The sequence below is a fragment of the Corapipo altera genome, unplaced genomic scaffold (genome assembly GCF_003945725.1).
Source record: "Corapipo altera isolate COAL_440 unplaced genomic scaffold, ASM394572v1 44b, whole genome shotgun sequence".
NCBI classification, from domain to species: domain Eukaryota; kingdom Metazoa; phylum Chordata; class Aves; order Passeriformes; family Pipridae; genus Corapipo; species Corapipo altera.
Window position 1 is genome coordinate 2059226 of NW_020884932.1, and position 27445 is coordinate 2086670.

The following is a 27445-nucleotide window of genomic DNA, read 5'->3' on the forward strand; positions in this document are numbered from 1 at the left end:
GCAGGAAGCAGAAGCAGGAAGTACAGCCTTGCACACAAAGACAAGCTGCCCTCCTATTCTCTCTCACCTGGAGACTCACAGCTCAGGTCCCTTGTCCCTTCCCCCAGCAGCAAAGGGTTAGTTCTCCCCAGCCTAGAATGATTTTCCAGGTTAAAGCGCAGGGCTCAGATGCTTGTGGCTTGGTCTTGGATCTTCGACAGATACTGGTGCAAAGACTTTCTAGAAAACGATATTCAGCAGCTAGAAAATAAAAGTAGAGTACACCCCCTGTCTTCAAAACAAGGAAGAGATGAACGGAATAGACTTCAAGTGTTACTTATATTTTCTGAGACAACTCCACTGGTCCTGTGCATATGGATGCTGCGCTTTTCTGCTCAAACACACTGTGGATATCCCAGCTGCTTAAATACAGCTCTTCAGATTCCATGAGCACAGACTAACTCAGTGCACTCACATACACTAAGTTCAGTAAACAGAGACCCAGACCCCACTGTTAAAAGGTCAAATACTTTGTCAAATATTGTAGTTGTCTGACTAAGAACATTTCCAGCTGCTGGAAACGGAAGTCTTTGGCTCTGGTTTCTGCCACAGACTCAAACAGGGAGCATGGTCAGACAAACTTCACCTCTTGGATAACAGAGTTGGCTCTGTGTTTGCTGAGCAGATTCATTAGCACTCAGGACAGCAGCACCTCAACAGCACCTCTGATCTATTGAAATAATTTATTACACCCTCTACGAGTACAAAAATTTACAAGCCAGGTTTTTTTGTCTGGCTTCCCCTTCCCCTCCAATAGAAAATACCAAAAGAGGAAAAATTACTGTATTAATGTAAAATCTAAGTCCATTACTGTATGTGAAATGCCAGAAAATTCTTAGCAAGTGGTATTTTCCCCAAAACACACAGATAAAAGATGTGATAAGCATCTTACAAAGTATTTCTTAACTATTATTATACAATGGTGTCCCCAAACAAAATCATTAGTGGGACAGTTTGGACATTTATGAGACAAAGAATTTTTTTGGATGAGTTCTTGCCACATTTTTAGATGCTACCAGTAACCAAAGCAATCTTTCCTATGAGTATTACTGCAAAGCTGTTTTAATCTCAGGACAAATTAGAAGTGAAACTCAAAGCTTTTAGTTTTTCTGATGAGAATGAAAAAATATAAATATGAATTTTAAAATGTACAAATTAAGAACAGAGAATTTGCTCAGTGCATTCTGGATCGCTTGACTCTGCTCATTTCTCCTGGTGCTTTTCTTTTCTGAGATAATCCAGTTCCAAGAGCTGTGTTATTCTGAAGGTGAGACTCAGCTTCCGGCAGGCAGTAAGAATCCACAGGGGGAGGTGGATCCTTCAACAAAGGAAGAAGAAATGAGTGGGTTAGTTCAAGAAGCTTCTGAGAAGAAAGAAACAGCTCATTCATTAGTTGCCTAAAACTGAAAATAACAAAACGAGCATTGCACACCTAACATTTCGAATATGTTTTGCGAGCAGTTTCGTACCCTGCAACAGATCCCACTGCCAGCACCAGAACATGTTAGAGCAGTTAAATTTGAGGCTACAGATCAAAGCCCTCAGTGTAGGCACTCTGTGGCCACAATTCCTGGCAAAGGAAGCACGTGACTGGATTCAGGGGGCTGCGTCTGAGGGAGGCTGTGGGGTGGTGGAGAGCACCCTCAGGCATGCCCACCTGGATGAGGTAGTCAGCGATGTACTCCGGCTTCAGGCAGTTCACTCCTTGGGCTGCTGCCTCTGCTACATTAACCCTGCTGTCATCTGGCTTCAGCTTACTGAAGTCAGCAAAGAGATGAGTCGCTTCTTTAAAGAGAGATACAGAATGACCAGAAAACACCTACAGACAAAACACAACAGCAAAAAATGAGTTTAGTTTTGTTTCTTCCTCAAGACAAGTGCAGTTCGTGACCTTTAATTTCACTCATCAAATTAACTTGAAATCAATGGGAAATAAAATACCATTTACAGTTGCATTCTGTACCATCACATACCTTCCCAGAAGAGTGATCCTTCTCATCAGAGCAGGGCACAGAAATTCTATCCCCAATTCCCACCAGCACTACTGACTTGTGTTACTTCAGACAAGCTGCTCTGCCTGACCACTTCCAAAGTGAAGATGACATAGCTTTTTCCTCCCACCCTTTGACCATGTCTCAGCTACCCTGTGTAAGCAGTTTAGTTCATGAAGACCTTTTACTCACATGAAAAATGCCCAGCACAGTTTAACAGAAACAAAAAAACCCCATAATTAAAGAAACACACATATATTTCATTATTTTTTTCAAACAACTACATACTTGTGCTCCTCCCGACTGAAGAAGGCGCCTGAATCCTGCTTCCTTGGTTTGATCAACATTCAGGATCACTTTCCAGCCACTGAAAGCTCCCTAGAGAAAAGACAATTTAGTCAAAAGTTTGCTGGTACTGAAAAAGTACAAAGACTTAATGGATCTGTAATTTTTCCCTTTTGAGAATATCCATCAGATAAAGACTTGCAATTAAGTTTTGTCTTTAAGTGTAAATGTCAGAAAAAAAAATTCACAGAACATACAGCTATTGGGCCACAGTCAGGCAGTTTGCCACCAAACCCTCTCACAGCCCGCACAGCAAGATGAGCAAACTAATCTATGAAAAGACCCTTGGCAATGAGTATGTTTTCCAGAACACCAGACACTCATTTATAGAAACTCACCTTAAAAATAAAATTACTTGGAAACATTTCTCTCTGTTCCCCCACCATGCACTTAGTTACAGTAACAGCACCAAGGGCCACGTGGTTGCCTCCTACAAACACTCACTGTGGTTTCCGAGTAGGCAAAGAGGCAGGATTTGCTACAAGCATTCATTTAAAAAAGATTACTGTAAAACCCACGCAAGTCAAGATTTATCCTGATGTAACTGAAACAACACCTTCCAATGAATGCTCAACTGCAACACCTGCTTTGAGAAAAGAGTTAATTTGGGCAGTTCAAGTCCCACTTCCAAAAATCTCACTGAAAGACTATGGAACTTGCATCATGAAAATCACGGAAGGTGCTTTAGGAAAGGTACCAGTACCAGTTGTGGTTTCCTCATAAAGCTCAGTGAGGTTGGCTCCTCAGTCAGTGCTCTGAAGCACAAATATCATCTTCCTGGCTGAGGGAGGTTTACGTACATAAGTAGCCACATTCCAGCTTTGCAAAACATGAAAAATGGTTCAGGAGGAGATTAAAACTTTTAATACACCAGCATAGAAAGTTTAAAAAAGAAAACGAAAATTACTTAACTGGAATATATTCAGGCAAGACATTTTGTTCTTGATAACAAGACAGGTTACCTTCCCCTGCCAGTTAAGTTTCCAAGTTTCTTGGTGACAATCCCTGTCCTGTCCACCCACACTGTACCACTTAAGGAGTATCTATATACCTCAACAATGCCCGTTTCTTGCCTCCCTTTATGAATTCTTTTCCTCCACCTCATGGCTGCCAGTGCTAGTTTCTTCTGGTTTACATTGATTGCAGGCAAAACATTAAGTATGGAATTACTTCCCCACTCAAAATCTTCTTCCTGGAACAAGCATAAGCTTCAATTACAAAGCACTCCTGCCAACTTTACCAGCAGAAAAACAGATTTAAAAAACCCACACCAAACAGAACGCCCCCCCAAAAAAAACCCAAAACCAACAAAAAAATCCCCAGAACAAATCCCATCTCACTCTAGCTTTATATATGGATTTTATTTGGCCAAAACAGCTCTAGGTAAAATTGGAGATACGGCTCTTAATTGCACATATGTATCTAAATCAGGTCACATTCTCTGCAACATCAAATCATGTACACAACCAGATTCCCGTTGCAGTTACCTACAATGGAATTCAACAGCAGGGCAAAGCAACTCACTACACTGCACACCACTGACTTTTTATTTCTGCAGTGTTTTTGCTGCATAAAGATATGAACAGTCTACAGGCATTATTTTAAAGTTCACCTGGTCAATGTAAAAGAACTGCTTGACCCAACAAAAATAACAGGGAGGTGAGGAGTCTGAAGAACTAGCATTCAAAAATGTTTATGCACATAGTCATAGAGTCAGATTATTTAAAACTAATATATGTTCATTTACTGAAAGGATAAACATTTAATTCCTAGTGTAACAAAATCCATGTAAATTTAGCTGATACCAGTGAGAATTTACCAAAAAGTACTCAAAAACCTCAATTTTCAAAAGCAACTATAAAAAGTATAAGTATTTCATTTATCTTATATGAAGAGTTTGGTCCAGAACTAGTTTTCAGACAAAAACTTTCCTGACTCTGGATTCTCTAAAACTCCTGAGGCTCAGGCACTGTAAACTGCTAATTGGATTTGAGAGGTTGTCTTTTCCTACTAGTGCAAAACAAGAACAAATGCAAAAAGGTACAACATAGTAATGTCTCAATAATAGGGTCACATGCCTGAACAAAGCAGCCAGCTCCCCTACATGCCTCCAGGTAGGAACGGTGAAGCACCCACTTTCCAGCTGCCATCGAAGCCAAGAATTTTTCATTTCGAAGAGGATGTCCCACAACAATGTGTGTGCAACTTGGATCAAAGTACTGCTTCTCAAGTACTATTCCACCTTGAAATGAGGAATGAATTTGATTCAAATTACCCAGGAGTCATGCTTGACCACAGAAAGGATCAACTCAAAGTGAGAATTATCTGAATTCAGATAAAAATATACTTAACTCAAATTTACACTGTAAGTATTGTAATTGAAATTACATGGGCAGAAGCTGGCAAGGAAGGAGAAGCAGCTAGGAAAGAGTGGCTCTGTAGAGTGCCACTGCAACACAGACAGGAATGGGAGACACCAGAGGACAGCAGATCCTGGGTACTCCCAACATTAAAGAATGAGGCTGTTGTGGAGACAGCTGTAAGAAAGCTGCCAGAAGACAAACCCATTGCTGTTTTATGGCAAAGCTGATCACTTGCATAATAATGATACTATATTCAAAGAATCGCTCACAGGCACAGAAAGCCATAAATTTGAGACCTCAAATCTGATAAGTCACTAACAGAAGCCCTTCCTTTTCCCCAACAAGCCACAACTGAGCAGACACATAGTATTCTTTGCATTTCACAAATATCTGGTACCTAGTTCCTCAATCAGATGGGAGTAATCAAATCTTTCTTGAGGATTAAGAGAAGACAGCTGAAATTTACGGTGTTTTTCTGGTTCTTCATCAGCCTTCTCATCTTCTGTAACAGCCTAGAAATACAGTAACAGATTTTGAAAATATGACAGAATGATTAGGTTGACAGCTGACTATGTCTCTGCCAAACATTCTGGGTTATTTTTATATTAAGTTTTCTTTTAGCTGGGAAAAGCAGAATCAAACCTGTCAATCACTTGACAAAAAGCTTGGATCTTATAAAATCATCCCTGGGCTCCTGCTTGAACATCCTCTTGGTTCTCCCTTTCTTCAGGGCACAGCTGAACCAATCTGTCATAAAAACTAATCCTCCATTCACATCCACCGGATGCCAGGTTGAACATGAGGAAAGCATCACTGATCTATCACACTGCCTCATTCATTCAGAGTTTCCATAAAGTCTGAATTTTGTATTCTTTGAGGGCCTTTCCACTAACATGACATATTATGCCCCTGAAGACACAGAGCTGCCTCAAGTTTGAGCATTAGATGATGCATTGCAGGCAAAGGACTAACCTCATTGTCCTTTCCCTTTCCAAAGTCACAATAAAATAGAATTTTAAACCAGGTTTTTGGCAGAAAAATAATTTTCCATTTGTACCTAAACATAAAATTCCAGATACCACCAAGGAAACCTTGGTCTAACCTTTCTTCCATCGTCCTAACGTGGTTGGAGGAGTTCCAAGTAATACACATAGTAACTCTTCACTCCAAAGCCTACCTTAGTGTTCCAGCATGAACTAACAGGACAAAAACCTTTATTTGTCTGAACAAACAAGCTTTATCTATTTGAGCAAATACTATTTGTTCAAAATCTCAAAGAAAGGGGGAAAAAGAAGTAGTACTGCACAAAAGTAAACCACTTCAAGATTTTAAATGCAGATATTCACCTATTTTATACTCACTGTCAAGTTCAAAATTTCTTAAAGTGTCACTACATCTGTCAGAACACAAATCATCATAAACATTTCTTCATATGACAAACCTTTTCTTTGGGCTCTGGTGCCACAGGAGGGTTAGCCAGGGGGAAAGCAATGGTGGGGGCCTGTGGAGTGGGAATCAAGTTATCTTTAATCGGTGTTTCAGGATCTCTCCATACAGGATTCTTTAGATCTTCAATCACCTCTCCATCTCCAGCCTCAGGAACAGCTGTGAAAGTAAAGCACTGTTGCATGACTTGTCTCTGGAAGAATATAATTATGGATAAAGTAAAAAATAAAAATAAATAAAAATCCCCACAACTGCTGCTACAACATATACAGTTATATTTCACCACTACCTTTCATAAAGATGCTCTTCCTTATACCACAAACCACCAACTGCAGTATTGCAGACTCCTGTCCCCAGATGCCTTGCTTTGAAAAAAACCTGAAAACCTCAAACCACCTAATTTCTCTGGCTAAACTGCACTGATTTGGTCGAACAAAAAAAATCAGTTGAATGCATTTAGGCAATTTTCTTCAACCCTCTGTAAGACAAGGGCCAGTTTTCAGGGAGACTACTGCCACAAGCAGAAACTCTGCAAGTAGATTGGTGGCAGGAGGGAGGAAGTGAGGAGAGGGAAATAAAGGATTCCATTACTCAGAACAGGAAGAAAGCAAAAACAGATAAAAAACCACCTGGTTTTGGCAGAAAAAGTATGTTGCTTCCTTAATCTTAGCAGTAGACTTAAGACTTCAAGAAGAAGAGGGAATATAGATAAAGTATCTTCACTGAGTCCTGACCCAACCATGTCCACCAGCAACTCAACACATCTCATTTTTTGGATCTGTGAGTGATCTTCCTATACCCCCATTCTTCACCTATGAATATTTTCACTACAAAGAAAAACATTTTGCTACTGGTATTCCCATTTGAATTCCACTATACCTACTTAAGGTTTTACCTGGAAACCAGCTGTGGTTCCAAAAAAACCACCAAAAAACTTTGGAAGATTTTATGAAGATCTTTTTTTTGGAACCATGGCAGTCTATTTTTAGACAGGCACTGCCTTGGCGTTTGGCCACAAATGGACAGGAAAGCTTCTCTCTAAAAAACAGCAACACATAATAGAGCTCAAAGACATAAAATTGTATTTTAAAAGTCTCAAAGATCAAAGGGATGCTGTCACAAAGAACCAAGGATATTGCATTTCTGATTTTACCTATACCAGCAATCTCTGCATCAGGTACAGATCCTCTGAGGGCAGACTCATCCACATTCTTACTGGAGTTACTCTGACCTTGCTCAGTGTACTGGGAAGAACTATTAGGCCACTGAAAGTTGCTGACAAGTCTTGCTCTCTCCTCCCTTGCAGTAGGATCATCCCAGACGATCTGCTCGCTCTGGGATGGCTCTGTGTTTATATCCGCGAGTGCCTGACGGGATTGCCTAAAGAAAAAAGCACAGGTACCTTAAATACCCATCCTAGAAGGCAACGTGTTAATGATCACATCAACTCTAACATCCAAGTGACTTCACAGTCACTGGAATGGCTGGGAAAGGGGAAAATTTCAGTATAAGTGCTATTCTGGCATGCTGACTTTGTGAACCCAAGTGTCAGCTTGGTTGAAAAAAGGCACACAGAATATCAGTAGATGTTTTTATTATGTGCTTATTAATAAGTTATTACCAAATCAGTGTACCTTACTCTTTACTGAGCCTATTTATTTGCAAAAAATCACCAAGTTACATGAATAATTTTGCAAGACTTCCTTTACTTTTTTAGTGTACCTCAGCATGATAGAATAAAAATTCTATCCTCTGTTTAGAGAGAAAAGAAAAATAAAAGAGAAGAACCATTCACAAAGGTGCTTTGCAGGAATACCTACTATTTGTATATGACCTACATGCTGAAATATTGCAGCACTGCTTTCTTCAAAATCTGTAAGAACATTAATATGAACACAAAGAAAATAAACCTGTTGGCATAATTCAACTCAAAACTAAAAACCAATCATACTATTCTGTGATTTTTTTTTGAAAAACAAAAAGGTACCCACTACGGATTAAGACAACGTTCTGGCTTTATCTGGCACATGCAGTTAAAGATTCTGAATTGTAAGAGAAGCAGCTCAAGTGCATCAGTAGAGACAGACAATACACTTGAAAATCCTGAAGACCTATTCATGTTTCAATGAATGTCTAATTATGCAAAGGGAGGACAAAATAAGATACTTTGAAACACAGACCAATACCTTAGAGCTTCCAAGACCCTACTGCGGCCATTTCGCACAGACCGTGTGCTATCAGGAGTGGCTGGAGAACCATCAAAACTGCTCCTTGAAAGGGATCCTCTTTGCCCTTGTGGTTTCACCAGTGATGTGGCAGACATGATCTCCTGCAGCTGCCTTTGGAAGTTCTCCCTCATTTCTAGCGCTTGAGTTAAAACTTAAGAGAAGGAACAAAACTCAAAATATCGCAACTGTTATATTGCAACATGTGAAAAGTGAACGACTGTTCGCTGTTTCAGTGAAAACTGGAATTCCAGTCAACTTCCCCTGGCACTGGGACAAAGACTGTACATTAAGAAGAGGAAAAGATACTTGGGAAAAAATATCTAGGAAAACTACGTATGCCCCAAGTCACCTATTCTTAGGCACAAGAAGAAACTGGACTGGATTTCTGAATTTGCTCACAGGATCTAACTTAGATCCACGATTCTCCAGGAACACATTTATTTACATAACATATACTCCAAAACAGCAATTTGCCATGTTAAAGATGAACTTCAGTGTTTTAAAAACAAAACCCCAGCAATTAAGTACTTTGCAATGGATGATCATGATTTTCTTGCAGGCTGTCAAAGTCTTTAAAATAGAGAGGAAAACTCTTCCCTCACATCCAGCAACAGTAGACTCTGTACTTGACCAGTATGTAAATATGGTACCTAAAGCTTCTAGATCTTAACACTCAGCACCTGAAACTGTAAAAGGTTCATATTGATAGTTTGATGTTCCAAAACCATTTTGAAAACATCTGAACAACTGAACACATTTTGAAAACATTTACCTCCTTTGGATTCACTGCTTACACTTTGTTCTTCCCCTGCAGTGATTGTTCCCTTTATTTGGTCAGTAATTATATCACCTTCAGCATCATCTTCATCCACTGGAATTATCTAAAGCCAATGAAGACAAGTTGATTTCTCAAATACCAAATTTTTTTGCTTTTTAACCATGTTTGACACTTTTATAAATTCTGAAGATTATTAATCTTGCCTTAGAGTAAATCTAACATTTCTGCTAATGCAATGACAGTTGAGCAGTGAACAGTAGCATCAGTGACAACTCCTATTCTGCAGTCTAAATGTCTGCTAAGGAAGTTAACACTTTGGATTTCATTACCTACAAGAGGAGGCAAAGACTGAACCTACATCATCTCAAATTTGGAAAGTAGCTCCTGAAATGCCTGTGTATCCCTCCATCATCCTAGAAGAGGAATATTACAAGTGCAAAAAGCCTTAAGGGACATCTGCAATAGCTACTATTAACTACTAGTCAAACCTGATTCAGGACATTGCTGAATAAGCATCAATGTTTTTTATTATTATATTAATATAACTATTAAGTAAACCAAATCACTTCAAAGAACATGAATTCTTATCACACATCATACCTCATTTTCCTCTGCTGGGTTTCCAGTTGATGGAAGTTTACTGGAGGAGGAGAGCCTGATGTCGTGCGCTGCACTGATGTCCAGGCTCATTTTGGGATTGTAAGTGTGAGGGAAGAGAGATTCAGGAAGCCGTTTATATGCTTGGGCACTCTGTAATAACATCAGTTAATAAGAGAAAGATGAGGAACTGATTTAGATAAAAGAAATTTCACGCCTTAACAGGAAAATTTGTTTTCTCCTCATGGAGAACAAGGTAAAAGTGAACACAAGCCAGTCAATGTATTTGTTCTAAGCAGGATACAAAACATCAGTCCCCATACATGTTCACGATAAATGCATACAGAAAATCCACTGCCATGTAACTGGTTTTAAGTCTCCATTTCCCTTCACTTTTAAAAAAGGGAACAAAACAAGCTTCATACCTCTAAAAGCCAGTGTTCTGAAACAATATGTATACCCCGTTCTTTAACAGATTTGTACTCCTTATTGTTGTCATTCTGTCCTCCCTTGTAGATGAAGTGTGTTACTGTCTCATCAAAGCACCATCTAGAAAAGAAAACAAAATACACACTGAAGACATCATTTCTACGAAAAAGTATCAGAAATCCAATTCAGAAATTTTCCCCCGTCCCTTGTTCAAGTTAAAATATTGTTTTGCCTATTTTTTTATGCCGCAATAAACAATAAGCTCACTGTCTTTGCCAGAAAAGACAGCATTCTTAGGCACAAGGATGTTTCACAACAGAACAACTTCTATGCTGTTTGAAAGCGTTCCTGAATAAAACTAAATTGGATAAACACATGGAAGAGGAGGTGTTTTGCTTTAGTTTTTGTTTTGTTTTTATTCAAGTAAGTGGAGTTTTAAATCAGTTTCTGAAATGTTGTCATATTGAGCTGCAAGTGAAATACTGACTCTTGAACAATATGTGCATGTACAATAAGAAGCACAAAATAAAGAAAATGAGGAATTCTAACTTTTAAATTGATAAAATCTAGTATTTGCTATTTAATGCTATCTAATGCAAGTATCTTCAGCATTTCTAAGCTACTACAAAACATAAGGTAACTTCCCTCACACAATAAATAATGACACTTATAAGTCAAGTAACAAAACACATAAATCAGATTTAGTGGAAGTAGAATTCTGTCTTAAATGACAAATCTTAGTTTGTAGTTTCTCTTCATGATAACCTATTTTTCTAAGCTTTTCTAAGACTGACCTAGCCATGCTTACAGTCCAGAAAATAATTCGTTTTGAGCCCAGGAGAAACACACACAAATTCACATCAGATTCAGAATATAAAATATACAGCAAATGTTAAACCATTAAACCCTCCAAAAGCTAAACTTCTTCAAATATGAAGAAGAAAAATAAAAAATTAAAAAATTCTGCAAATCAGGAAGACTTTCTGAGACAGACTTATCAAGAACACAGAGATTGGGACATGGCAGGGAAAAATGGCCTTACTTAAAATAGAAGAGGATGACTTTAAGATGCTGAAATGTAATGTTTAACTACAGGAAAAGGCATATTAGAATGCGAAGACTCATATTTATTTCAGATCACATCAGTACAGAAGGTTAGAAGCCATTTGTGTTGGTTGATACCTGCAGTCTGCTCCAAGAGAAGCTGCTACTGCATTCAGTTCCCTTTGCCTCTTAGCAAGTTTTTTACTAACATATATCACAACATCGGCCAGAGGCTTGGGCTCTTCTTCCTGGTCAAGCAGCAGGGATAAAAACAGGACAGTCACTACTGGAAGGTTTCTGTATCAATAACAAAAATACTACATGCTACATTAAAGAAAAATATGTAACAACAACAAAGGTAAGATAAATACACTTCCTCTGGTTTTGCTGCTCCCAAACTCCATGGTCAAACCCCAGCACTATTATCACGCCATACACTAGGAATCCCAAGACAAAAGATTCACTTTCAGCCAATCTCCCGAGAACATATTCTGCTCCTCTCACCACAGACTCTCACTTCCTGAACACTGAAATTAGGGAATTATCAAACCTGATGCCACTGTAGTATTTCACCATCCTGGAGCGAGAAAAGTAAGAATAAGAAGCTACAAAAAAAGAAGTGACAGCCTTCCCTTTCTGAAGGTCATTAGCTTTCTTGCCCCTCCTCTACAGTAACTGGTACTAACATGGTAAGCCATACATAAATGTTCCCTTTCCTCCTACATCTTTTTGTTTTCTCTCATGAGAGTGGATTAGACTGAAGAGGTAAGATGACTGCAAGAAAGAATAACATAGTATGTCTTTGTAAGAAGTAAGCAACTGATCACATCTTATGCTTCCTAGTAAGAAGGAGCACCTTAAAGAGGAAGGCAGGAAAAGAAGACACATTAAAGATGAACTCCTAACTTTAGTCCAAGACAAAATAGCTAACCCTGTTCTTGGAGCCTGGGAATTTCTTAAGTCAGACAAAATCATCTCATTCTAATACTACAAAGTCTAAATTGGTACATATTTATATGCCATGTCACTTAGCAACTGGTTAATATTCAAGACAGTAGTACAGAGAGTAGAAGAAGAGTTTAAAATTCTTTCCCTTCCATGAGGAAATTCTTTTATCATACCTTCCTTTAACTGTCACTGACGAATGCATAATCATACGGATTTGTACTCAGATAGAACACAAATAACAATTCAAGAACTCCTTTGTAACTTAAATCACAAAAAGATATGGCCTTTTCCTAATTTATGCTCCAGAAACTAAACCCCAAAATTTCCTACCACTTTTGACTGTGCAGCAGTTAACTGAGGGCTGGCAGTAAGAGTTGCTGTATGCCTTGTGCTGTTTGCCAGGGCCAATTTCAAGTTTCTGCCGATGACTTCAGACAGAGGTGTGCTCAGTTTCCTGGTTTTTTGATCAGGACCTCTTGGAGTTTCCAAAGCTGCCAGAGCATCCTACCAAAAAAAAAAAAAAAGAAGAAGATACTTCTCACTCAAGTGCCAGTTTCACAAACACAGTCCACAGTAAGACTTCATATTCCTAAAACCAGGACAGGGTACTAGAGGAGCAGCTACCAACAGCAACTGTAGTAACACTGCAGAAAAGCAGTACAAGACAATCCCAGTCTTACAGTCTACATAAGCAAAACAAGAAGAAAATAGTTTATTAATCTCTCTTTTTACTGCCATCACTGAAAACGGCCCTCAGTGGAAAAGCCAGTGGCCAAAACCAGTCACTCACAATTCCAACCAACTACTTTAATCTACTAATACCTCACCCCACAAGAGTCACATATGAGTATATGATTTTATCTGCACCTTTAAAATACCATTTCAGACTGCCTTTTTTGAAAAAAAGAGAAATTCTGGTCTAGAATATCTTGTTTTTGAAAATGATTGGAGTGGTGAACTACTAGGATTTTGAAAAGCCAAATACCAACTGAATCATAGATTTACTTGCTCACAGAACGTTTTGGGTTGAAAGGGACCTTATAGTTTATCATCTAGTTTCAACCCCCCTGCCATGGGCAGGGACACCTTTCACCAGACCAGGCTGCTCAAAGTCCCATCCAACCTGGTCTTGAACACTGCCAGCAATGAGGCATCCACAACTTCCCTGGGCCACCTGTGCCAGTGCCTCACTACCCTTACAGTAAAGAATTTCTTCCTAATATCTAATCTAAACTCACATTCTTTAGTTTGAAGCCAACAGTCCTTGTCTTGTCACTACATGTCCTTGTAAAGAGTCCCTCTCCATCCTTCTTTGTAGGCTCCCTTTAAGTACTAAAAGGTTGCTAAAAGGTCTCCCTGGAGCCTTCTCTTCATGAAGCAGAACTAGCTAAACAGAACACTGGATTCGCAACACATGCAAACCACAACAGACAACTCACAAACAACCCCCCAGAAAAACCTAACAACTTTGCAGGAATTCAGTGCACTGATCTTTCAGGCCTTGAAAATGAAAATCAAACCTGAAGCCTTCCAAAGCACACTTGAAACATTCAAGAGCTATTCCAGCACAGACACTCACTAAGTATCAGGGGTTTCTTTGTGCTGGTTTTTTTAGCCCTTTGTGGCCTTCAGAATGAGACACTGAGCCCAAAACCCCAACACGTTTTTCAATTTGTAAAAACAGCTTTGTAATTGCTATAAAGTTATTACATTAAAACATGTATGAAAGTAGCATCTCATCACAAAATAAACAGACACTTGTTTCCAAATACCTAGAGCCAATTACAAGCTGCCTTGTTGCATTTCTCAGTCTTTAGATGCAGAGAACACAGACTGTGTACTGTCTGAGGTGTAGGACACACAAGCATATGATGCAATAAGACAAAGGAGCTTTGTTAAACACACTACAGCATCTACTAGTCAATAAATTTTGTCCACAGGTTATTAACTAAAACTACATAAATAAATGGAGCCAGTTTTCCTGGCTTTATTCAAAAGGGAAATTCTGTATGTGAACAGCATAAAAATGGATAAGCACAGGTCTCTGTGCTGCTTTTAAGTTTATGCACATCTTTAACCATACTGGCTCTATGGACTAAAAAATTTGCAAAGACAATCACCTTTACATCAAAAGAAGGTTTGAACAACTTGTCCTTGGAAAGAAATTTTGATGGTGTGTCAAGATGCAAAGATGGTTCTTTCTGTAGTGGTCCGCCTTGTGCAAAAGGGGTTGTGTTCCCAATGTGATGAGAGATGACAGCTTGGAAAGCTTTACTCTGGAACCTGTTGATATCAAGTGGGGTCACAGCTGTTTTTTTTCCACCTTCAAGAAGAAAAGCAGGCTGTTCTGAATATTTAACAGTTGCTGGTGTCTTGGTAAGCTGAGTAACGAAACTCTCAGTATCTTTAAAAGAAACAAAGAAAACATAAGCAAGCAAACTAATTTTTCTTCTGAACACAGACCTCACATACACTTTTATTTAAACAACAACCAAAAGTTCACCTGACCTTTCTTTCCCTAAAAGAATAATTCATATCCCCCCCAATAATTGCTCTAAACTACAATTACATTTTAAAAGCCAGCATGTTCAGCGTCTCTTTCAGTTAACTACTTAGTTTGTATTCTGTAGGCATGAGTTTGACCCTAAGTGTCTGAAAAGAAGTGAGCAATCCCTGATCCACTAACACTGTTAGCAGTTCCACACACACCTGTATAGCTCACATATGTCATACAACAACTATCAAAATTCTAATCCAAGAAAATGATGTAATACACAACAAAATCTTCCCTTTCAACACTAAAGGTAACTCCTCCTCCCTGGTTCCTTACTTCCCATGCAACTTCAGATTTCTTTTGCATTCCTAACTCTGAATCACACCTCTTTAGCTCATCACGTATACATCCAGTCCCTCATGCCTTTGGATTAACAGGACCAAGATTTAGCTAGAAATAAATTGTTATAACTTGTCTATTATAAATACTTCCAGATAAGCATGAATCACTGTCTTTATAGCTGGAAAAGATTTAACACAAGAATTGCTTTTACATTTTACTCCTCATTTCCCATGACCCCCCACTTTGTTTCCTTAAAAATGTAAAAAACAGATAAGATGTGCCATGCCAATGGCATATCTTCTGTCCTCTGACTTAGTGACCCATATAATTAATTTATGAGGGCACTTTTAAAACAGGTCTGCTAACATTCAGTATTAAATCATTGTAGTCTGCATCTTAATATGGAAGAAATATTGCCAAATAAGAGACTTGAAATAACTGGAAAAGGAGAAGAAGATGGGGTAGGCATGAAGGACTGAACAGAGGGACTTCATTGCAGACTAAAAAGTACAAAGTTATAAGATGGATCTATCATCAATTCCCACTCAAGCTACAGAGCAGCATGGGTGCCAAAAAGGACAAAGCTGAGACACTGAGCTTGAATCCCAACTGATTGATAACCAAAAGACTCCATTGGCTCCAACAGACTTGCAGCAAATACACAGTATCATTTCTGTAATCATGTCTCAAAAGCAGGAAAAAAATATAGAAAAAGTATGGTTACATTGAGCAACCTGGTCTAGGGGAAGGTGTCCTTGTCCATGGCAGGGGGTTGATCTTTAAGGTCCCTTCCAACCAAACCATTTTATGATTCCATCTTAATATTTGGAAAAATATCCTTTAGCTCTAATACTCTGAAAGTGTTAGGAAAAAACATTCATCATACCTGCCTTTTTTATTGTAAACAAACAGTCACACAGACACAATCACATTCCCTAACTTGCTGATAACCAACCTTCAGTCTCTGCATTTTCAACCAAGAATTTGCTTTCATCTGCTCTCTTCCCTATCCTTGCAGACTGCAAAAGCCAAGCTACAGTGACTGCTGGCAAATTCCACTTCTTCGCAGCTTCATACTTGGAACCATTCGGTTCTCTTACCACAAGATGGGTACTGGCAAACATTCCTTTTTTTGCATTGGCTTTCCGCACAAAGAATTCTTGGACTCTACAATTACATTAATAAAACATTCATTTAGTCATTAAGAAAATTAATCTAGGGCACATTTATACTATTATAAAATGTATTCAAGCAACAGAAGAAGAACTAGCAGAATTAGACATCTAAAGCCACCCACTTTGCACTTTACAGCCTAACCTCCAAGCAGAAAAAAATTAAACAGTAATGTTTTGCTTCTATCAGTATTGAAAACAATATTTCTCTTACTCCAGCATTCCTCACATCTCTCATTTTCAAATCATATGCTGGGCCTAACATTCTTCTGTAAGATTAATGGAACAGGCTTGATTCCCTTCTGGAGTTCTCATTTCCAAATAATTAACAGTTTTCTTTATATTATGGTTTTTCTCTTATCATCAAGGACACAATCTTCCAAAAACATGGCAGGACTGAGAACTCATAAGCAAATAATTTAGTTCAAACAGCCTACAAATCAGATCAAATGATACTGTAAGTTACACAATTTTGCTATGTCATGATTAAACATGTTTTTCTTAAAGTGTTTCAAAGATCCTGATGAACTGGGAGGAAATAATTCACCCTGCCAGTTCCTAAGTAATGGCACACTATCACTGGTTATGAGGCTGAACCAGACAGTGCTGAATAAGAGGAAAAATGGTCCTCTCCTGGATAACTGAAGAACAACCCAGAAGGCCTGACACCTGAAAAACTGACTTTTATTACTCTGTTCTAGGGCAGAGTAGAAAGTTACTGAGACTCAAGTCACTGGGAAACACAGGACTGAGTATATTCTGGTAGAAATTAGACTGTGTGAGTACAGACCATATTTCTTTAAAGGAAAGGAAAACAGAAGAACTATGTAATGACCTCTCATTGCTTCAGCACCAGGTTTTGTAAATAAACAGAATTCAAAAGAACTTTAATCTTTGTAAAGAAAAATGAAATGCACAATGGCAGCACATTGGCTATCTAAGAACAAGAAGAAATGGTGACAGGAGACATACCTGGCTCCCAGCAGTCCTGCCAGATAAGCAAGGGAGTCTCTCTCTGCACCAGTGAACTGGCTAAAAGAAAGAACACAGTCTTCCAGAGGGGTAGCTCCTTCCATTACCAGGACTGGTGTGAAAAGTGGATTGGACCGGAGATCTAAAAGGAGTTGCTGTTCCACACATGTTATCTTTAAGAAGGTGAAAGAGATAAAAATGTAAATCAAGGTAAACAGCAACAAAGCCAACAATATTTCAGCAACTGCACAAGAGCATTTATGGACTCAACAACAAGCAATCCTGCTTCCATCATGACACCTGATACAAATTATTTCCCAAATTCTTTTTTAGATCACTTCAATTTTGTCAAGTTTGACATACTGAGGCATTATTCAGAACTCTTCATTACTTAAGTTCCAACCCTCTATGTTCCCTTAGAGTAGTTCAAAGCACAATCTGAGGGTCTGTATAGATTTACTTCACAGAAAGTTACCTCATACTGAGAAATACTAACAGCAGGTAGCCTGTATCATATGCCTGCTCTTGGCAAATATGGTTAGTACTTTTTGACTTTTAAGCTGTAAAGGTGACTTCCTCTTCTGCCACAAATAAAAAAAGCTATAAAAAGCATGAAACAAGCAAAGATATAAAGTGAAATCATTATTAGTCAACTAGCTCCTTCTACAATTCATCATTTAGAGAGAATACTGTCAGACCTTATAATGACCTTTGAGTCAAGACAACAAAGTCCTGTTTAAGAGTCCTATAGTAAATGAAGTGCAACAGACAAGATACCCTACAGATGCAGAGGTTTTAAAGCATGCTTTCATTTAGTATATTTCAAATGAAACAAGGTTGATCTCTCAGTATCTTATTTATATGTAAGTCACCAATAACTCCATATTCTGACAAGACAAATTTCTAATATAGATACCTATGTATTTGTGGAATTGAAAAAGTAAAAATCCCTTACCAGCCATGTATTTGTGACAACATCACCAACAGTTGGCTCCACTGTGCACCCCAATAAAGGCACCACAGCATAGTCTGCAATGGCTCTGCTGTGCAGTGGCAGAACTTTCCCAGCATTCTCCTTTATAATATCTGCAAGGCAGGACTCCTCCTCTTCACCAAAACCCAAAAGAAGAAAAGTCTTTCTGACAAATACACCTCCCTCAGCCAGTGCAGAAGACTCTCCCAAAGAACCATTACAGACAGAAGACTGATTCTCTCCTTGAACAGCTGAGTTAGTAACATCATTGAAGGTTCTGGATGTTAGTTTTTCCACTTCATCTGAAAGGTTAAAGAAAAATAAACGAACAATCAAGCATAATAATTGATTGACAAGAACATCAAAGACAACCTAAAACAGTTTCATGAAGAAATGACAGTATTCTGCTGTTTTCAGCCAGGTTTTAGTTAAAAACTGTTCTACATAGGCCTGTTTAAATTTGATTTCTGAAATGCAATGTAGAAGTTAGCATACCAGATGTGGTTAGTTTTTTAATAAGCAAATCCTGAAAACTCAAATGCTAATTATGAGCAGTTAAACTTTATACAGTATGCTGAGCCTAGAACATACCTAATGTAGAATCATTATTTACATATTGAGAGAGGAAGTCATCTTCAACAGCTTTCTGGTGCTTTAGAACGTTCACAGCTTCTTTCTTTGCAAGACTGGTTTTTTTTGGAAGAATTGACTTCATTTCAGGTTGCTCCAAAATTGGGTTCTCTAACAGCTGATAGTTTAGAGGGATATAGTGCTCCACTGGATGTAGATAGCCTTTACTATATGACTCCAGCAACCATTTTGCTGTCACTATATGAGGCCTAGGAAATGAAGTGTTACAGAAACAAGTTACAGCAGGTTCAAGACTTGTGATTCTTCTTTCCTTCTCCACAAAATACTAGGAAATAGACACACATGAAGTCTGTAACTCCCATACTAAGCAAGCTCTGGGCACTCTAAAAACCTCAAGTTTTTTTAATTGTTTCAGTCTAGAACAGCATTTCATACCTATTTTCTGTAACATAAATTATATCTGCCACTGCTGGGTTGCCAAATTCTTCCTCCTCAATATATTAACGAATACATGCTAACACCTCTCTTCACCCATAAGAACACTTGCTTTTCTATCCACTGAAGTGACTCATGGCTGCCCAAAAATACAGCATTCAAGAGCACATAAGGATGTACTTATGAACACATGCTGTAAGTCTTCTTATTTAAATCAAGTACCACTTAGTATTTTCAAATGAATATGTGGTTTCAAAGAATCATAGAATGCTTTGGGTTGGAAGGGACCTTATAGTTTATCATCTAGTTTCAACTCCCCTGCCATGGGCAGGGACACCTTTCACCAGACCAGGCTACTCAGAGTCCCATCCAACCTGGCCTTGAACACTGTCAGCAATGGGGCATCCACAACTACTCTGGGCAACCCGTGCCAGTGCCTCACTACCCTTACAGTAAAGAATTTCTTCCTAATATCTAATCTAAACTTACACTCTCCCAGATTGAAGCCATCAGTCCTTGTCCTGTCACTACATGCCCTTGTAAAGAGTCCCTTTCCATCTTTCTTTGTAGGCTCCCTCCAGGTACTAGAAGGCTGCAATTAGGTTACCCTGAAGCCTTTTCTTTTCCAGGCTGAACAAACCCAATTTTCTCAGTCTTTCCTGAGGCTGCTCCATCCCTCTAATCAACTTGGTGGCCTCGCTCCAGCAGGTTGATGTCCATTATGTGCTGGGGACCCCAGCGGTGTTGGGAGAAAGAAAACAAGGTGTAAGTAGACTTTAAACAATACAGTTATCACAACCTGTGAGCCGTCTTGTCCAAAAAGTGTTTCAGCTCATCATTATTTTCCCCCAAAATGACATGAGTAACGTCTTCATTAAGTTGATTAAATCGAACACCACCACCAAAATTAATAAGTCTTCTCAGTTTGTCCAACTTCCTGCCACTGAAGCCACATAGATAAATCTACAAAGAGAACAGAGCAATAAATAAGGCTTTAAAAATGTTAAAAAAAAAAAAAGAAAGAAAAAATGAAGAAGACTATTTTGGTATAATTTGTTTCAACTGCTGCAGAACACAAAGCAGTGGTGCAGCTTCTGAGAAGCATCAAAAAAGTTAATCCAATTTATGATTGGATTAATTTATCTTTGAAAATTAATCTAGTAAAGCGTCAATGTTTACTAATGGAATGGACCCCAGAAATTATACAATACAAAAATCCAAAACAAACCTCCACACCAATTCTAGAACCCATTCACTATAGTATTTAAACATACATGTCTATGAATATAGAATTTTATATTTATCATACATATTTAATACAAATGTAGGCACATACACAAGCTACAGCATGTGGACACAAATCTGGTATTAGTCACTGACCATTGAAACAATTTACTCAAGCAGCAAGTGCCAGTGCTCCAACATAGTAGCTTTCACATTGTTAAGATTAAACATGTCAAAGTATACATTGTCAAACATACTCGACAACCATCTAACAAATCTTCAGGGGCTTGAAAAGAACTTAGGTCCAAGTTTTCCAGCTCATCAGGAAGAGGATCCAGTCGGCTGCTCATAACAGAACTACAGGCAGTTTCATTAACACCGCTCAAATTGATATTGGAAATGTGGCTGACGTCCGAAAGGGTCTGATCTTTAAATAAAATTAAGATCAAAAAAGAGGCATTAGATTTGGCTCATCCCTCTCTGCCGCTTCACTAAACAACAAAACATAAAGCCTGAAGAATGAAAAATACTAGGTAAGTAGAACCTTGGTTAAACCAAGGGCTTTATTTAAACACAGATTGAGTATGGTCTTGCTAGCAAGAGTATACACCTTCTGTTTATTCCCAAATAGATACTACCTATGACATAGCAGCAAACGAGACTGGTTTTCAAGATTTTCATTCCAGTTCTGTAGATACCAATTAGAAATACTCTTACAAATAAACAGGGCTCTCTGTAGTAGAGAAATCAACAAGAAGCTCAGTGATTAAAGAGAAGTAGGAATCAGTATCAGGTGGACACAGACATTAAAGGTGGCTGTGTCTTTCATGCTACCAATGTGTGCTTAAAAAATACTTTTAACTTTCCTTCTATTAGAAGCATGGAGTAAGTAAGAACAAGTATATGAAGAAAAAAAATAAAAATAATAATAATAAAACTTCAAAATCAGCATTTGTTCACCACCCTCAAGACTGCTGTAAGATTAAATACATTACAAACAATGCTTTTAAACTTCAAACATATGAATGTTCATACTTTTATAGGACTTACAGATATACTCCATGGATTCTTAAGCAGACAATCATACACCTAATTCAAGTCCATGTTTTTAACAATCATTCACGTTTCAAGTCTACACATGCTGGAATATTCAACGTGTATAAAAGCAATCTATCGGGTTTTGAACTTAAGCAGAATCTAGAACCCAAACTGTCAAACCAGCACTGCAAAAGCAAGCACCTTGCTAATCTTAAACAGTTCTTTCTCCTTAATATAAATGTTTCCTACCTTACTTTTAACATATTTTAAAATATATTACTTACTATCAGGCTTGCTGGCATCATTCGTAGGTGTTGATGTACTGGGTGCATTACTCAGTTTTGATCCAGCCTCTATTTTATACATTGCCTCATCCTGGCAGAAGCCTTTCTTGATGCTGTCAGAAAACCACTGCACGGACACACAGTGCACATTCCACTTTTTGGCACATTCATACTTCTGACCTTCCAAATGCAAACAAAATTTTAAAAAATCACAACCACTAAAAGGCTGAAGCTTCAGATAGTGATCGCAGAAAGATGGCTGGACATTAAGAAAATTTAGAAATTCAAATAACTTATTTTATTGTGCGAATTGTGTTATCCTGGACTCTGTTGATAAGCTGCTTATTCTCTAATTAAAGTTAGAGTAAAAAATATCATGGATGGCTAGCTCATGGGTACAATATGACAGGGCACTAAAGAAACAAAAAAAGGAAAAAAGGCTTTAAAGCCTTCAAAGCACACGAGAAAGAAATGGTTAAAAAGTCCCAGGATATTTCACTGTAGAGATAGGGAGGGAAACTGGAGAAAAAAGAAAACCCTTCAGTGCTTCTCACAATAAAACTAAAATCCTTTCATCTTTCCAAGAGGAAGGAAAAGGAGCTTTCATTTTATCTTAGTATGGAGTTCAGAAGGCACAAAGAATAATCAGTTAAAAAAGGATCAGGCCATTATCCAATTTCAATCACAGTATAAATTTAGTATTATCCAGCTCTCCCCAAAAAATGAGTTTTTCTTTTCTTTACCCCCTCTAGGATTCACCCTTTTTTCTTCCCTTAAACACCAGCTGTGTCTCTGGTTTATTTATCTCTTTTGTTCTCCCTCTCTCACGCCTTTAGACCAAAGCAAGGGTGCCCTGTGTTGTTCCTTCCAACAGCAGTGATTGCCTAAACAGAAGCAGTAAGAGCAACACTGAAGCAGAGCAGGAGACAGTTCCAAACCTTAAGCTTATGCACATTTACACTACTTCAACTCAAGAAGTGAAACCAGTATTTATTCTGTCGGTCCTACCTTTTGGCTCTTGAACTATGAGGTGAGTACATTCATTCATCTTGAGCTGCCCTGTGTATTGCCCCCCGTGTTCGGCAGTAAGGCGCTGGACTTCTCTCCTGTCTGAGCTGCTCAAGCCGGTCACGCAAATCGTGCAGCCAAGGAACACAGGACAGGCATAGTCTGCAGTGTTAACATCTGTGTACCTCACCATGCTAAAGCAAGGAAAGAGAGAAAAGGGAAGTATACTTTTTCTTCCGGGTAAAATCAACTAGTAGCCTGTGTTAACATAGGAATTACCAGTCCCCAAAATGAAATCAGTTTTGTTTTTTCATACCTTTGCTGAGACTTATCCCACAATGTCTTAACCCAAGAGGGAAGCAAAATAGGTTTCTTCAGAGAAGCAGCTACCAAGTATTTCTTGCTGCCAACTTCTCCAGCTACAAGATGAGTTACTGACACATTGAGGTCTCTGCACACACATCCACCCATCATCTGCACATACTTATGAACTTCTTCCTGGATGGGCAAAAAATATTATTGAAAATTATCAAGAAAAAAGAACCTACATGACAGTTGTGTTCACCTTAAAAAAACCCAAAACAACCAAATGTGGATTTCAACTGTCCATGGTTTCCCCTAAAAAAAAAATATTCAAAAAATACAAAATGGATCTATATGGAAGCCATAAAAACATAACTATAATTTCCATTCTATTTTCACTTATGATAAGTTGAACGTAATATATACCCTTAATAGGAACACTACCATCACACTGTATAAGGAAAGTTTGACAGATGGTTGACATCTTAGGTAGCTTTAGAAAGAGCTATCAGAATAAATAAAAAGTAAACTTCTATGACAAACTACTTAAACCGCAGTTGACTGGATATTAAACCTTTACCATGTAGTCTGAGTAACCAGAAATGTTGTCTGTAACATTATAGTCGCAGACAAACTAGCAAGATAAGTGATCCATCTAATCAGTTAATAAAAATCCCTAAAACATATATTTACCCCCATAATACCCCTCAAATATGATTATATATGCATATACTTATGTGATATACATATGTGCATGCACAGATATACCACTACATACATGTTTATATACTACACATACTTGCAAGACTCCCTCTTTCTTCATACAACTCTCTACATAAACTACACATACTCTACAAGCCACAGAAGACTAGGTAAATCTAGACACAGGTAGTTAGACATACACAGTATGACTGCTGCCTTAGTAATGAGCCTTCTGAAGCAAACACCAACAACAATCAGCTAAGCAATCCATTTTTTGGAAGGCATTACCCTGACATCTTTCTCCAGGCTGGTACAGGACACCGTCACATCAGCCATGGTCATGTTGTACACAGGATACTCGGCTCTTGGGACACATCGCTGGGACTGCATGCAGTACAGCACTACCTGTGGTCCCACGATCCTGCAGCCAAGCTGCGAGAAAGTAACAGAAAAAGCACAGAGAAAATAAGCAGAGGGCACACAGGTATCAGGAAGGCTTTCCTTGTCCCTGAATCCCAAGGAAGGCAGGGCCTCTTGGTCTGTCCTCCCCCTCCTCTACCATCTCCGGGTAGCTGACACTTTTGTTTTTGCTTTCAGCTGTGGATTTTCTGTACAATCCTCGTAGATTTTCTGGCCTCAGTAAAAACTGCAGATGCTATGGCTAACATGCCAGAGAATTCCAGCTAGCCTATCTTTGTCTGCTAGACAATTCCTTGCAGCTAAAACCAAATCATGTTTCTCAGGAGACCGAAAAAAGTCTAAGAACCAGCTTAGGGACTCCAGCAGAATCAGAACTGACCATACTATTTTTCCACATGTTTAAAAATAACGATTATGCTTTGCTAGTCATTTTCTCCCATAAAGAATGCAGCAAAAAGGATGCAGTGAAGTTCATACTACTTCACTCAGTGCAAGAGAGAACGTGCAGGATGTAAGTACAGACATGAGTTCTTCCAGAAAGGAAAGAATATTGCTAGGAGTAAGTTGCTGGGTAGCATACCTTTTTGAGATGACTGAAACCCACGCCTCTGAAAGGATCACAAATGTAAAGTGATTTATCATTTTCTTTTATGTTGAGTACTGTTTCTTCTTCGAGGATCTGGAGATGTTCTTCTGACTGGAATTCTTTTATAGACTGCAGGTAAATGATGCATACAACATTTATTAACAAATCACAAACAGACAGCCCTGTGCAAACTACACAAGTGCATCTCCTTGAAACAGCTCACAACAAAGCTACCATGCAAAACACCTTGTGGGTGTCCTTCTGTTCCCCTGACTCTTCACAACATTTGGACTCAATCATTCATCATACAAACTTTCAGGACCCGATCCTACCACACTATGCCTTTGGCTCCCACTAAGCTCTCAAGCTGGAAAACAACGCATGGTGTCTTCCCTAAGTTTGTTTAGGGCTTAAATGAGTGACCACCACCCAGACCTTATGGGTTACATGTCTCTTCACTAAATGTCAACAGGGTTTGAAATAGTAGTTATCTCTTGGAATAATTTCTTCAACAAAACTGTTCTCGTTCAGCATACTTTATTAAACATTAGACACCTATGTTATGGAAACAGCCTTATTTCCAGGTGTACACACGCGAGCTAACTTATTATATGGCGCATACAGCTCAGTCAACGACAGAAATCCACCAAGCTCACTGACAGAGGTGACCAAGTCCACTTACCTCAAGAGCTTTGAAAAAATACTCCGAGCTCCCGGACGACTTTATGAACTTCACAAAAAACGGCTCCTTGCCACCTCTCATCCTTTAACGGAGAAGCAAAACCCAGTGAGCGCCCTGACATTCCCGCCGCACCTCGGAACCCCTCTGGCCCCTGTCCCCGCCCCACGGGCACACCCCACGCCGCCCGGCCTCGGCGCCGACTTCTGACGGGGATGGAGGGGCGGGGGCAGGCTGGGCTCACCGGGAGGCCCCCTCCTCACGGGGCCCAAGGCACCCAGGGGCCCCTGCTGGGCAGAGGGTGCCCGGCGCTCCCGGTGCCCCCACAGACCCCCGCCGCGGCTGCACACCCCCCAACGCCTCACCCGCCGACCGGCGCCTCCGCCACGGGCGGGAAAGCGGTGGTGCTCGCACTGCACAGGCGCGGGGCGGGGCCGGCACGGCAGGGGCGGGGCTGAGGGCGGAGTCTGAGCGGTGTAGGCGGGGCGTGGGCGGGGCTTCCGCGGAGTTACCCCGGCCGGGGGCGGGGCCGAAGAGGAAGAGGGCGTGGCCTTCGGGCGGTGTGGGCGGGGCGGGAGCGGCCGTTACGTGTGCGCGGTGGGAGGGGTCCCCTGAGGGTGCGTGGTGCCGAGGGGAAGGGCGGGAGGAGAAAATACCTGTGGAGTTTTAGGGGGATAAGCGGTTGTAATGGGCCTTACAGATCATCTAGTCACAAGCACCCCTGCCGTGGGCAGGGACACGTCCCACTAGACCAGGTTGCTCAAGGCCTTTATCCAGCCTGGCCATGAACACTGCCAGGTGTGCGTCCTATTCCAGTGCCTCTCCACCCTCACAGTAAAGAATTTCATCTTAATATCTAACCTAAATGTCCCCTTTTTCAATCTGTACCCATTACTCCTTCTCCTGTGGCTGCAATTCCTGACAAAGAGTCCCTCTCCAGCTTCCCAGCAGATACTGGAAGGTTGCTGTGAGGTCTCCATTCAACCTTCTCTTCTCCAGGCCAAACGGCCCCAGCTTTCTCACCCTGTCTTCACAGGGGAGTCCAGTCCCCTTATCAACTTTGTGGCCCTCCTCTGGACTTGCTCCAACAGTTCCATGTCCTTCTTATGTTGTAGACAGCAGAATGGTACTCAGTACTCCATGTGGGTTCTCATGAGAGCAGACTAGAGGGGGCAAATCACCTCCCTCACCCTGCTGGCCATGCTCCTTTTTGATGCAACCTGGGATTTGGTTGGCTTTATGGGTCATGAGCGCACATTACCAGCTCATGTTGAGTTTTTCATCAACCATCACCCCCAAGTCCTTCTGCACAGGGCTGCTTTTAATAACTTCTCTGTTCAATCTGTAGGCGTGTCTGGGATTACCACAACCCAAACCATGTATAGGACCTTGCACTTCACTTTCATTCAGGTAGCTTCCAAGCTCTAGGCAAGAATGTCAAATGCTCTCCCTCCAGAGCAGGTGGCTGGAACCTGGAACTTGCTCGGGAACTAAAATAAGCGTCACTACTCCCACATCACACTGTAGCATCTGCCTGCGTCATTAAAGGGTGTCATTAAAGGGTCACCTGACCCATGCATCCAGTGGCTCTCCATTCCATTCTTAGTGGCCACGGATGTTCTCTAAGGCTTGCTGCTGTTTGCATAATACTGATAATTCCCGTAGTGGGAGGAGTCATTCCATTAGAAGATCGTCTTAAGAAAATAAATCACAGAATCACAGAATCACTTAGGTTGGAAAAGGCCTCCAAGGTCATTGTGTCCAACCTGTGACTGAACACCACCATATCAACTAGACCATGGCATTAAGTGCCACATCCAGTCTTTCCTCCAACACCTCCAGGGACAGTGACTCCACCACCTCCCTGGGCAGCCCATTCCAGTGTCTAATCACCCCTTCTGTGAAGAAATTCCTCATAAAAAATGTTTCAAAAGAGGAAAGCACCAAAAGCTCTGATGGGGTACTGCATGTTTGTTAGATTGAAACCTTACAGTGAGGCCACATGATGGCACCA

General features: G+C 39.8%; 1 protein-coding gene across 1 annotated transcript; it reads right to left on the bottom strand.

The window, feature by feature from the left end:
- Positions 1 to 708: 708 nt before the first annotated feature.
- Positions 709 to 25889, bottom strand: TOPBP1 (DNA topoisomerase II binding protein 1). The gene is made up of 28 exons (XM_027659531.1): positions 25797 to 25889; positions 25435 to 25516; positions 24747 to 24881; positions 24035 to 24178; positions 23058 to 23239; positions 22742 to 22935; positions 21734 to 21913; positions 20669 to 20838; positions 19987 to 20150; positions 18753 to 19000; positions 18144 to 18463; positions 17189 to 17361; positions 16000 to 16211; positions 14329 to 14612; positions 12539 to 12712; positions 11399 to 11508; positions 10213 to 10336; positions 9791 to 9940; positions 9185 to 9293; positions 8371 to 8563; positions 7338 to 7564; positions 6180 to 6343; positions 5136 to 5250; positions 4454 to 4617; positions 3427 to 3567; positions 2319 to 2408; positions 1697 to 1858; positions 709 to 1357 (listed from the first exon to the last, which is right to left on the bottom strand). Exons 2-28 carry the CDS (start codon positions 25513 to 25515, stop codon positions 1214 to 1216), a joined length of 4554 nt encoding a protein of 1517 aa, XP_027515332.1. The 5' UTR covers position 25516; positions 25797 to 25889; the 3' UTR covers positions 709 to 1213.
- Positions 25890 to 27445: the final 1556 nt, after the last annotated feature.

Bases quoted from the DNA above. Each gene is read 5' to 3' on its own strand.
- TOPBP1 (XM_027659531.1), bottom strand. From the start codon at position 25,515: ATGAGAGGTGGCAAGGAGCCGTTTTTTGTGAAGTTCATAAAGTCGTCC. The intron at 10,337-11,398 runs GTATCAACCAAC...TTTCTTTTCTAG, and splicing joins TCTCTTGGAGCAGACTGCAG to ATGGTGCTTTGATGAGACAG. The intron at 4,618-5,135 runs GTACCAGATATT...CCTCATTTCAAG, and splicing joins CCATCTGATTGAGGAACTAG to GTGGAATAGTACTTGAGAAG.